The sequence below is a fragment of the Podarcis filfolensis genome (genome assembly GCF_964270895.1).
Source record: "Podarcis filfolensis genome assembly, chromosome: 6".
NCBI lineage: Eukaryota > Metazoa > Chordata > Lepidosauria > Squamata > Lacertidae > Podarcis > Podarcis filfolensis.
The window spans coordinates 8068841-8081884 of record NC_139609.1 but is presented as its reverse complement, the minus strand read 5'-3'; the positions used below and the strand labels follow the sequence as shown (position 1 = coordinate 8081884).

Below are 13044 nucleotides of genomic sequence, written 5' to 3'. Positions count from 1 at the left end.
AACGTAACCAGTTCGGAATATAAATACTAAAGGTAAGCAGTATTTCTGTAGTGACAAACAGTATAAAATCAGACTACTGAAGGCTCATCAGGAACTCATCAAGGCTGTTCGCTACCAGCTTTATCATTTGTCATGTCAAACCACTGGCGAGTGCAGCAAGAACCGACCTAGATTTAACTGGAGTCTAAGTAGGCTATGGGGTGTTTAATATCAATTTCAACATAGACAAAAGGCACTCCAGAAAGCAGGACCCAAACCATTAGGTCCAATTTATAGGGGAAAGGATGCGGACTTTGAGAGAGTTAACATATCAAAATAAACTTATGAAGGAGATAAAAGAAGTCCAGTTTGAAATACCATAAATATTCCTTTTTCAGTAAAGTTACTAATGAATGGACTGAACCAAGGAGAGTAACCTGTTACCATTGATCAGTGAAAGCTCAAAAGCATAGAGATCCAAAACTACATAAATTGCCTGAAAACAACAGAAAATCCCAAGACCATGCAAGAAAGATAGATTTCAAAACCTTCCTGCTCACTGAGATTTTTCTGAAGCAGCAGCAGCTTTTTGGAGTTACAATTTCTAAAAATGATCAGGAGCAGCACTGCAACAAAACAGAGGTGAAGCATATGCCTGCCAACACAATGGGCAAATCCTATTACCTAGAAGAAAAATGGGTGGTTACCCCCCCCCCAAAGCCATTGAAGAGCATTAGCAAGGGGAAAAATATTGTCACTTTTACTGTAATGTCCTTATGAATTCTGCTGCAAGGAAACTGAGGATTAATCCAGCATGGGTGAAATGGCCATTTGAAAAGAAGACACACCTACCTGAGGAATGCAGTCTGTGTATGCAAACATCGATTTAAAGCGATCATCCATGCTTATATGGTAGAGAATACACATGGCCACTTGCTTATAATTTTCATTGGCTACGGAAAAAGAAATGGACAAAAAGGATAACCTAGATTAATTCATGATGCTTGAATTGGCATTAATGCACATTTAACCAGGTTTTTAAAGACTTTTCAAAGTTTGCCATTTCAGAGACAAACATTTGTACTATTCTACTGTTACTGCCCTTTAAAAAATAAAAAAGGAACAAAGAAAACATTTTGAAGTAAATGCAACACCAGGCAGAATCAAAGTAAGAACCATTTTGGATACACCTTGATAGACACTGAGCCACTTGTTGTGTCTCCTGATTTATTCTTCATCCCCCCCAAGTATTTCTCTCTTAGTATTAGGTTCTAATACTTCAGGATGTCAGGCAACCAGGTCTCTTCACTCCCACTGTTCCGCTGTCTTTGCCATTTCCTGCCCGTCCCAACCCTTTCAACTCAGTAAGCTAAGGATAAGCTTAGTGTTACGGAGCTGCCATTTATCATGGGAATTCTAACAGTTGATTCTGAAGATTCAACAAAGAACTGGGGGATGAAGGCTTTTAGAGTAGAGGTAGGCAGCTCGCTCCATATCAAAGATCTAATCAAAAATAGATTTAGCACAGTCTAGCTGCAATATGTTCTGGATTTTTCCTATGGAAATCAATGGAATTGAAAAGGACTTAATTTTAGATTAATCATGCCCACTGTGTTCTGAAGATAAGAGAGCATTGCTCTATTACAGGGGCAATTAACAATATGCACACCCCTTTTACCAGTATGCATACCCCTTTTATGCATACCATTTAAAGAAAATTTCCTTAGTACTGTAACGGTTCCGTGGTGAAGAGAAAGAGGGAACTGGCAAGAGAATCTGTAAAGATCCTATTGCAAGTCCAATCTAAGTTCAAAGTGCTTAGAAATGTACACTCACTCCTTCCACCCAATCATGAGGCAAATCCTTCTCCAGTAAAAAAATAAAAAAGAAAGCAGGGGGATGATATTGCACATAGCAATATAGCTTAGTATAAGCATCAACACATTCCTCCTGCAAACCTAGTGTGAAAAGGAGGCTATTTCAGTTGTACAGCCTACATCTTTGCTCACTCTAGACCATGTCCCAGAACTTGAGGAATACACACACCCTGCCATTCCTGTTGCAGGTCTGTGTCCTCTAATATAAATCATGGGCACGTTTCATATAACAGTCCAATGTTAGCATGGGAAGAGCAAGAAAAGGGTTATGGGACTGGTAGCTCTCTAGTTTGTTATGCAGTTGGTCAAGTAGACCAAGACATTATGGGTGGTCAGCACTCATTTTGTACTAACAACGTTCAGAGAGTACGAATAACTGTCACACCAATTTCTATCACAAGGAGTTTTGGTGTCATTGTGCATCTGCCAATTATTTGTGCTATGAGTGGATAAAGTTGGAAGGCAGATAGGCAAAGGGAAGGGAGAAGCACAGCACACCAGATTGACCCAATTTAAGCGCAAGTTTACATGATGTTTCATAGGGAAATTAGTAGCAAGGCAACAATTCAGATATAAACACAAATGCCAATTCTATGCAAGGTTTTTAAAAGACAAGGATAAAAATAGTCATATGATGCCTTGCAGAGAGACAAGCTGTTTAAAAACAACAGCATTTAATGACTAATAGTGGGTTGGCCAAAACACTTAAGGACAGCTCTAGCAACTAACAGCCTGGACATTATGTATTATGGTAATAAGGTTAAATAATGATGAGCTCACTGGCTAATAAACTGGGTGGTCGGAAATACTTTGAATTTATTCCCACAGGAATTTATCATTGATTAATCAAATCATTATTCCAAAGTGTTATTCAATTGTCCTTTGCATTTATACTACCATTCCAGAACACTTGGTCATTCCCAGCTGAAGGCTGTTAATGCTCAACAACCCAGTCATTAGCAGCAATAACTGGTTTTTCTGTGGAAATTATTGCCATTATAAAATATACTCAGTGGTTTATAGAAATAATACCGTTAAATTTGCAGCTGCAGTTCATCTGGAACAGCTGGGGTGGAAAAATATTGTGTCCCTTGGGCTGTTTTCACAACAAGTTTTCAACAAATTAAAAGCTCCAACTACACATATGATGAATCCAAAGTTCAAAATTATTTTAAGCTTTTGAACATTAAGCAAGCCATGTCGCAGCAATTATGGACCAAAACTACTCTATTCTGCTCATTAGTACACAATCCCTAACCATGCTAGGGCTAAAATGCAACACTGAGGTTTAATCCTCTCTACATTTTGTGACTTGTACGCCCTACTCATTAGAACCAATCTGACACATCTGCGCTAAAGAATATGTGCACATCACTACATGAAACCCCAACATATATGCCTTCTTTTGCAATATCATCGTATCACCTTTGCCTGCTCCCGCACAGAACAAGACAATGCCTGTACCCCATTGAGCTTATTTTTCCACTTTTTGTTTTGTTTCCCACATGTAATAATTTTTAGATTAACAGAGGAATTCCGCAAAAAAGTCATACTGGCCAAGAGGCAACATGGCAGATGTCCTACTATGCCGATGGAACACGAAATATGCTGCCACCATGGCAGATAGGCCAATGGAAAACTTCATCAGTGTAGCAGTTCTGTTGGCAAATGTATGCCATTGACAACACCTAAAAGTGGGACAGGGTGGGAGACAACACAGGGAGGTACACGCATATGCTATACCCCTCCAGGCCATGAGCACTTCCCTGTCAATGGGGCAACTTTACACCAGCCCTGGAACTGAGACAAGGAACTTCCCTCTCACTGACTGCATGACGAAGCATAAGATATGGTGGAATTAACCAGCAGAATTCTGCACCAGCTGAAGTTTCTGAACCATCTTCAGAGATAGCCCTACGTATAATGTGTTGCAGTAATCCAGCCTAGCGGTTGCCAGAGCCAAGAAAACAGAAGTTAAGCTATCCCTGTCCAAATAAAGGGCGCAGCTGGGCCACCAGCAGAAGCTGATGGAAGGCACTCCACAACACTGAGGCTACCTGAGCCTCAAGCGACACCAAGAGATCCAGGAGTACCCACAAGCTGCATACCTGCTCTTTCGGGAGCAATTGTAACCCATGAAGAGCAGGCAACCTCTCAACCATCACCCCACTAACAGTGCCTAGGTCAGGCATAGGCAAACTCAGCCCTCCAGATGTTTTAGGACTACAACTCCCATGATCTCTAGCTAGGAGGACCAGTGGTCAGGGATTATGGGAGCTGTAGTCGCACAAACATCTGGGGAGCTGAGTGCGCCTATGCCTGGCCTAGGTCTTACCTGGAATGAGTTTCAGTTTGTTGGCTCTTGTCCTCATTACTGAGGTAAGACCATGGTCCCGTTCATCCCTGCCTCACCTGCAGCTGTAAAGAAGTAGAGCTGTGTGTCATCACTCCAGATAACCTCACACAGTGGTTTCATGTAGATGTTAAACAGCACAGGGAATAAAATTAAACCCCGAGGAACTCCACACTGAAAGCTCCATGGGGCCCCAAGCATCACCCTCTGGAAATGACCATCCAAGTAGCACTTGGATCCTGCAATATGGGTGAGCTTCCCTTCAAAAACAGGCAAATCTGCACTTGGTAATCCCACCCACCCTTGAATGACGCAATCTAGGACTGTTGAGACTTCAGTGCAAGAATAGCCTAGGGCCCTAGGATCTCTTCTTCCATAGAGCCTTCTATCTAGACAACTCTAGACCTACATGGATTATGGAGGCAACATGTTTTTCCAAGACATGCATGCTGCAAATAGCACAAAACCCACCTTCTAAATAAATCTCTGAATAATTACTGTTTTCCCAAGACCAATCCCTTTCATTCTTAATATGATTCAGCTAGTTACTGCTAGAAAGAAAAGGACACCTTAGGCAATGTTCACACACAAAATATTGAAACCAGCTGTGGCAGGACTGCCATAGGAATAAAGGTTTCCTCATTTCATTGGGAAAACAGGAGGAAGCATAACATTTTACTACCATGAATAACTTCAAGCAATCCTGATAAGAGACTTTGCTGTGCTCTCAGGGCAGGACATATGCTTTCTGTTACGATCTGCCACATCTAACCCCAATTGTTTGCTCACTTAATCGGGTTGGAAAATGTATGTTTCTTTATGGGATAAATTAGGCTTATTAAAATTAGAACAACATTGCTGTAGCCAATAAGAAGGTCCTTTCTCAAACAAATGTGTGAAACTGCATATTAAATTCATTATGAAAAGGCCAAGCCAGGGCATAAAGGAAAAGTTGGTTTAAAACTTCTTGGAAATAAACGTTCATAAAAATAATGGAACCTTTATTAAAAAAGAAAAGAAAAAAGACCATAGCTCTGGTAGACAAAGAAGGCATACAACTTTTTAAAAGCTGAAGATAAAACTGAACACAATAGCAGCATAAAATACCACAAGACATGTGTAAAGACATAAAAACAAAGTTTATTTGCAGTTGTTTTTGACTATCAATTAAACTTTGTGAACAGGTTAAGCTTGAAGGGCAGATGGGCAAGCTGGGAAAGTAGCCCAGCTAGGAGAAGCAAAACTCTGGTCCTAAACCACCGCAGCCTTGCAGCTACACTCATACATGAGAAAGGCTTCGGTTGTAAACCCCACGGAAAAATGCCTTGCAATACATCTTTGGGAGAACAAAAGGTTCAGGAGTAAACCCTACACAAATCTGGAGTCCCTAAGGCTGTTGGATAGTGTCTTGTATGCCTCCTTCAGGCAACTCCTGCCGCCAAGCTGGTGTCAAATGTATTGCTTTCCTTTTCTTTGGACCACAACAGCAAGGCAGGGGCATGTTTTGGGCAGCCCAGGACCTCTATACACACTACACAGGTCTGCACCTAAGACACGGGTGTCAAACCCAAGGCCCACGGGCCGAATCCGGCCCGCCAGACCTCGTCATGTGGCCCGTGTAGCCGCCGCCGGCCGCCAGCCTTCACCTTTTATTCTCGCTTCTTTTTTTTTTTTTTACACAAGAAAGCCGCCTCTTCAACGCATACGCGGCAGCCTACAAGCCAGAGAACGTCTGCCCTCTAGCGGCGCCGGCCGTTCTACACAGGAAACCTCCACTTTACATGCATTCAGGAAACCTCCACTTGTTTTTATATTGAGCGCATATTGAGTCCTATAGATACAACCGGCCCTTTGAGGGTGACCAAACTGCTGGTGCGGCCCCCGATGAATTTGAGTTTGACACCCCTGATCTAAGAGGTCACTTCAGTGTTGCAAATACAGCAAAAGCACAGGAGGCAGCAGTTACAAGTTATAAACACAACCTGATATGCCCTGATATTTAGCACTTCAGCACTCCATGGACCTGTTTATCTCCAGATTTCAATATGATCAGCTGTTTCGAGGTTCTAAATCACCATTTATTAAGGAAAGAAATTGCAATACCTTCCCTCGGAGAAATCAGAAGTAGCAAACAGATTTTGAAGACCAGGCCTTTTTCGGAAGGGGGTTTAGAAAAAACAAGACAGTCAAAGTTAAGGGCATTCAATTATGCCACAAATGTGAAACTAAGAAGGTGAGGTGGAGAATCATTTTGAAGTGGGATTGTACAAACATTTTCGCCTTCATTTTTTTTTTTTACCAACAGCAGCACCCCTCATAGAACTGACTCAGGAGAAAGAACAAGGTATTGCAGTCAAAAGAAGGTTAAAAAATATTTACTAACTTAAAAAATCATCTTGGTTAACGTTGTTTTACAATGCCCCAATTTTGATGAACAATTCACTTTATAGGCAGATGGCTCGAGTGACTTCAGAGACAGGCCTTATTACACTATATTTGTCAAGAAAATAATTTCCTAGGGAAACAAAAGCTGGATCTTGACGCATCAAAGAAGTGTGTCAGTTAAATGCACCTCAAACTTTGTATGAGAAATCGGGTTAGCTAAAAGAGAACTCCACAGCACCATCTGGTGTCACAGTATTAGAATGCATAAACGACACATATAAAGCACTTTTTCTTTGCCAGTGCAGCTGAGTCCAAAGGTAAAGAATGAATGCCTGCCAATTAAGGGACCATAGCAGCAATGGGGAACCTTGGTTCTGTAGGCCTAATTAGGCCTGGTAGGGATTCTAATTTGGCCGGGAAGGCCATTTCTTCCAAGCCACACCCACCTTCCCTAAACCCAACAGGCAGGCAATGATGCAGGAAGCAGGGACTGATAGGTAGACAACCCTCACTCACCTGTTAAAATGACCCACAGGGGTTGGGGGAGATCAGGATCCAGTCCACGGGCCAGCTCCCTAACCCTGGACTAGAACACCACTCAAGTATAATTTATCTGGGCCCGGCACTAACTTACAAGAATCAATTCATTCTGCCACAATCTTCTTAATGTTCTGAAAGGTTGTCAAGAAAGGCCTTCCTGTCCTTTCAAAAGATGGATTGGTGCACTTAGATTGTTACCGTTCCCTGTGTTTAAGCTTCCGATGACTATCAGGCCACCCAATTCGTATAATGGTTAGCGGTAATGGGACCTGTAGTCCAAAACTTCTAGAGAGCAACCCGTTAGCTCCCCCTGCTATCTTGACAGTCCAGTGCTTTTCTCCCCTGGGGATACTCAAAGGTACGCAGTACCGGCACCTTCTTTCCCAAATGCTAAAAGTGTGGCACTTACTAGAACAACTTCATGGTGAGTACGGCACAATTTTTCTATATAAAAAAGGCACCATGCAAATCAAGAAACAAGAATGCAAAAATCGACCCGAAGTGTCTGTCTCTGTAGTATCCACAAGCGTGCTTCAAGCACACTGAGATCGCAACCTACTTTTTTCAGGCAGACCGACAGCTATTCCTCTTATTTTCAAACCAACACAAAGCAGGGTCATGCCAGGATTACAAAAGAATTATGAGGAAATATTTTGCTGCTCACATCTCTCTGGACAACGCTAAATGGAAACAGGCTCCCAAGGCTTGGGTTTTCAGCTGTTAAGGGAATAAAAAGCCATCTCTGTAGGATTTGCCTTGTCCAGCTTCAGAACAGACTGGGCAGAATTTGCAGCCAACAAAAGAAAAGTACAGCTAACTGATATGCATGCTAGAAGTTTTTGACGGAACTGGCTGACGGAAAGCAAGCTGGGTTCTGGACACAAACAGGTTCATGGAGTGCTGAAGTGCTAAATATCTGTGTGGACATATCAGCAGAAGTCTATTGAGAACCTGTGATATGTGCTGCCTTTGTCAATATACCAAAGAACTTTCAGCCACTTAAAGCAACTGTTATGATGATCATATCAAAAGCAGAATGTAAGCGAGGGTTCAGAATTATAAATATTATCCCCTTGCCAATAGGTAATTCAATATTACTACAAACAGTGACCTGTTTGAACTTCATCAGATTGGATGGCCCTCCAAAATACATCTTTTAGCTGGATGACTATGTAAAGTGATGATCTGGACAGAGAAATAAATATGCAGTCTTGTTATATTCCTGTACTAAAGAACTGCACACAAATACATATTGAGAACAGCATTAGAAACTGAGATACGAAAGCTAGGAGCTAAATGGCACCTTAAACTGAGGTTATGGGTGCAATAATGGAATGTCTAGGCATGCTTTTTTTAATAATAAGAATACAAAGCTGAAAATGAATGAACTGCAGCTAAAATATTACGTTCATTTTTCACATGGTCTAGTCTTTCCCCTGCCCACCCCCCTAATATTCTTCAGAGGGTCTCTTCTCCAGGCTTCAGAGAGCAGCTGGAAGTGGGGAGGCAAAAAAAAGGAATTCCCTTTCCTTCCACTCTGCAGTTTTAATCTGAAATCTTAGGCACAGTGCTGCGCCCAGAGCTCAGAAACTGCTTGTGCTAGTGAAATTCCATGTCACAAAATGTGCCTAGAACAACGGGAGTTTTGAACACTGATTGAGAATATCCAGAAACTAATTTTGCAGATATATCATGTTTAATACTACATCTAGAAGTGGCACTCAACTTCATTTATTAATCATTACATAGAAGACATAATTTCCAAGTGTGGACCTAATTCAAGCTGGCTTATTACAGAGATATATGAATGAACTACAGTTTAGAGAGATACTTGTCTAAATTGAAGTGTGAATTTCTCTTAAAAATTATATTGTTGAATGCATGTTTGACCAATATACACATTTTTGCAAGCAATTTCCTCCAACCTAATGCATTTTTGTTTGTCATTTTCATGAATGTATGCATTTTTATACACATTGTTTTGTGTTCTCATTTTTTTTATGCTGTGAACTTCTCTGCGATCTTTGGATGAAGGGCAGTATACAATTTTTAACAACAAAAATAATAAATGTGGTTTTGTACAGATTGTTTGGTTGGAAAACATTATATAAAAATCAGAGAAGTGCAAATTTTAGAGGCTAGCTGTGTTCAAGAAGTGCAACTTCGATTGCTTCTCATTAAAAGGGAAACAAAACCAAATTTATTCCCATTCCCCACAACTTATTTTCATTTCCCCTCTACCTTGAGAGCTTCAACTCAAATTGTACCCTGAACTATGCTTGCTATATTCTGAAACAGCTTCATTTAAGAAGGGGATGTTAGAGAATTGGTAATAATTAGGAGATCAGTAGCAAAAATATGTATTTCTCCAGAAAATATTTCACTAAGAAAACGCTTTCAGTAGCTCTAAGGTTAAAGTGAGTAGTGAAAAAAGATTGAAACCTACCCAACAATGCAGTGAGTTTTGGAAGAAGCCCAACTTGTACCATTTTATTTCTCAAGCCTGTGTCAAATGAAAGGTTCAGTAAGAGTCGAAGAGTTATGTTCAGCAAGTCTTCATGTTCACATGGTACCATTTTAACCAGTTTGTCAACAATATCCATTTCAACCTGTGTTAGAAGCATAGGAAAGTAAGAATTCTGAAAGCCTTCTTGCAAAGATTTCATAAAATGGAACAACAGTTAAAAGTTTGAGGCTTCCAAAGCATTTTCTCCTCAAATACAGTAATTTTTATTTTTCTAAAAAGAGGTCTGCTGAAGTTTCCTCATGAATAGCTTCTGGCTGAAGGTTACCAAAACATAAACAATACTTAAGTCAAAGTTCAGCAATGCTTAGCATCTGGAAAGGGAACCTGTTCAAATGATACTACAGGCTTAGAACTTTAGGAATGCAATTCAAGAATTAGTAAAAACTGGGGTGGAGGAGTGAGATGAAACAATTAACTATATGAAACTATAACTACCAAGACACTGCGTGTATTCTAGGCAGCAAAATGTTACCCTTTAACAGATGTATGAAGGTCATGTTCAACTGCATATCATTTTAAATGCCACAACGATTTAATTAATTCATTTTAAAAGCTATATTCCAAAGACTTATGAGCAGTATCATATCCCGATATCATGTTTTCTGCACAGAGGACAGAGCAAAGAGAGACATTTGATCATGACTGGCAGTAAACAAGATTTCTCTCCTCAGCAACATTTCTCTGATACATGTCAAGACACTCTAGTTTTATGCAAAAGCATGCCTATTTCTTTAATCTAAGAAGCAAAACGGAAAGAAAACAATCAGAATGTTTTTGTCATCCCTTTTTAAATCAACAGGAGTCATAGAAGGGTACAGGCAAGAACTCAGTAACTGAATTCAAGGCATCTGCTGCAGAATTTTAAACATAGTAATATCAAGATCAGAGTGATGCAAAAAACCCAAAGAGTTTAAGCACAATGTCTCCTTCAATTCCAGTTGTGGATATTTTTGGTGCAGTATTTTTTATCTAGGTGGAAAGAATGTGGCAGGGTGGGCGTCAAAAGGGTGTCTAGACGGTGCTCCCCATTAGGTGTGTGGGGCGCCGGAACTTAACCCCCATAAAAGAGGGGAGCTGCCTTTATTTAACTGCTGAAATAAATGATCGGAGTTGCAGGCAAACAACATCTGAAGGGCTATAGGCTCCCTATTGCTGGTCTTGAATAACCTAATAAAAAGGTAAAGGGATCCCTGACCATTAGGTCCAGTCGTGACCGACTCTGGGGTTGCACGCTCATCTCGCTCTATAGGCCGAGGGAGCTGGCGTTTGTCCGCAGACAGCTTCCGGGTCATGTGGCCAGCATGACTAAGCCACTTCTGGCGAACCAGAGCAGCACATGGAAACGCCGTTTACCTTCCCACTGGAGCGGTCCCTGTTTATCTACTTGCACTTTGACGTGCTTTCAAACTGCTAGGTTGGCAGGAGCAGGGACCGAGCAACGGGAGCTCACCCCGTCACGGGGATTCGAACCGCCAACCTTCTGATCGGCAAGTCCAAGGCTCTGTGATTTAACCCACAGCGCCACCCGTGTCCCTCTGAATTACCTAATATTCCTCCTGGGCCATGTTCAGAAAGTGGTGGTGGGGGATGAGTGTTCAGACCCCTGGGCTCTCACTTGTGGGGTGCCTCAGGGTTCTGTCCTCTCCCCCATGCTTTTCAATATTTACATGCAGCCGCTGGGAGAGATCATCAGGAGGTTTGGGCTGGGTGTTCATCAGTATGCAGATGATACCCAGCTCTACCTCTCTTTTAAATCAGAACCAGTGAGGGCGGTGAAGGTCCTGTGTGAGTGTCTGGAAGCGGTTGGAGGATGGATGGCGGCTAACAGATTGAGGTTGAATCTTGACAAGACAGAAGTACTGTTTTGGGGGGACAGGAGGCGGGCAGGTGTGGAGGATTCCCTGGTCCTGAATGGGGTAACTGTGCCCCTGAAGGACCAGGTGCGCAGCCTGGGAGTCATTTTGGACTCACAGCTGTCCATGGAGGCACAGGTCAAATCTGTGTCCAGGGCAGCTGTTTACCAGCTCCATCTGGTATGTAGGCTGAGACCCTATCTGCCTGCGGACTGTCTCGCCAGAGTGGTGCATGCTCTGGTTATCTCCCGCTTGGACTACTGCAATGCACTCTACGTGGGGCTACCTTTGAAGGTGACTCGGAAACTACAACTAATCCAGAATGCGGCAGCTAGACTGGTGACTGGGGGCGGCTGCCGAGACCATATAACACCGGTCTTGAAAGACCTACATTGGCTCCCAGTACGTTTCCGAGCACAATTCAAAGTGTTGGTGCTGACCTTTAAAGCCCTAAACGGCCTCGGTCCAGTATACCTGAAGGAGCGTCTCCACCCCCATCATTCTGCCCGGACGCTGAGGTCCAGCGCAGAGGGCCTTCTGGCGGTTCCCTCATTGCGAGAAGCAAAGCCACAGGGAACCAGACAGAGGGCCTTCTCGGTAGTGGCGCCCGCCCTGTGGAACGCCCTTCCAGCAGATGTCAAAGAGATAAACAACTACCTGACATTCAGAAGACATCTTAAGGCAGCCCTGTTTAGGGAAGTTTTTAACGTGTGATATTTTACTGTATTTTTGGTTTTTATGGAAGCCGCCCAGAGTGGCTGGGGAGGCCCAGCCAGATGGGCGGGGTATAAATAATAAATTATTATTATTATTATTCAGCTAAGAGGCATGCCTGCATACACCAAGTCAGCCATTTTCTGTTGATCCCATAGAAATCTACTGTGATTGGCCATAGCATTTCAACATATCAGACAGAGACCTTTCCAAGCCCTGGAGTTGTGAGGGACTCCTCTACATGAAAGACATGCACACTTCCAGTGAGCTTTTATCTTTCCCTGTGTGAGGGACATGAAGGTGCAAGTTCCCAGATACTTAGGCATTGCAAACTAATTGATCTAACGCCATACCAATTCAAGCAAACTGCAAATGCAGACCTAGTTACAAATGGAGAACAGGAAAACAAGGATATTGCCCTTTGTTGATTAGCTTTCCATAGACAACTAACATGGTTTCAGCAAAATGCTAGAAGATTTACCATATCATTTTTGTTTTCCATGAAGATGCTGAGTTTCTTCAGAAATGACACAACCAGTATCAGCAGCTCAAAGTTATCCCGGTCCAGAGCTTTCACCAACATGTGGACAATGTTTTTGTTTCTCATCTTCAGCTCAGTACGAGTATCCTCCGCAAGGTTCAACAGCAGGTAAAGGGCAACTGGCACATTTGGGGTGGGGTGGGGGAGAAATCACAATACTGAGAAACAAAAAATGTAGCGCTCATTCATTTCTAAGAATGCGAAATATTTCCAAGGATTTTGGATACTGCAAACATCTCCTGTGTATGGGTCAGTGAAATGAGAGCCACTTAAGC

General features: G+C 42.2%; 1 protein-coding gene across 2 annotated transcripts in view; it reads right to left on the bottom strand.

Annotated features, from left to right (window-relative positions):
* Nucleotides 1-13044, bottom strand: part of KIFAP3 (kinesin associated protein 3) — a 75256-nt gene that overhangs the window by 44588 nt on the left and 17624 nt on the right. For both annotated transcript variants that reach the window (XM_083621688.1, XM_083621687.1), the window contains exons 9-11: nucleotides 12710-12888; nucleotides 9581-9743; nucleotides 832-932 (exon numbers count right to left, since the gene is read on the bottom strand). In XM_083621688.1, coding sequence (XP_083477814.1) covers nucleotides 832-932; nucleotides 9581-9743; nucleotides 12710-12888 — 443 coding nt within the window. The remainder of the gene's footprint in view (nucleotides 1-831; nucleotides 933-9580; nucleotides 9744-12709; nucleotides 12889-13044) is intronic.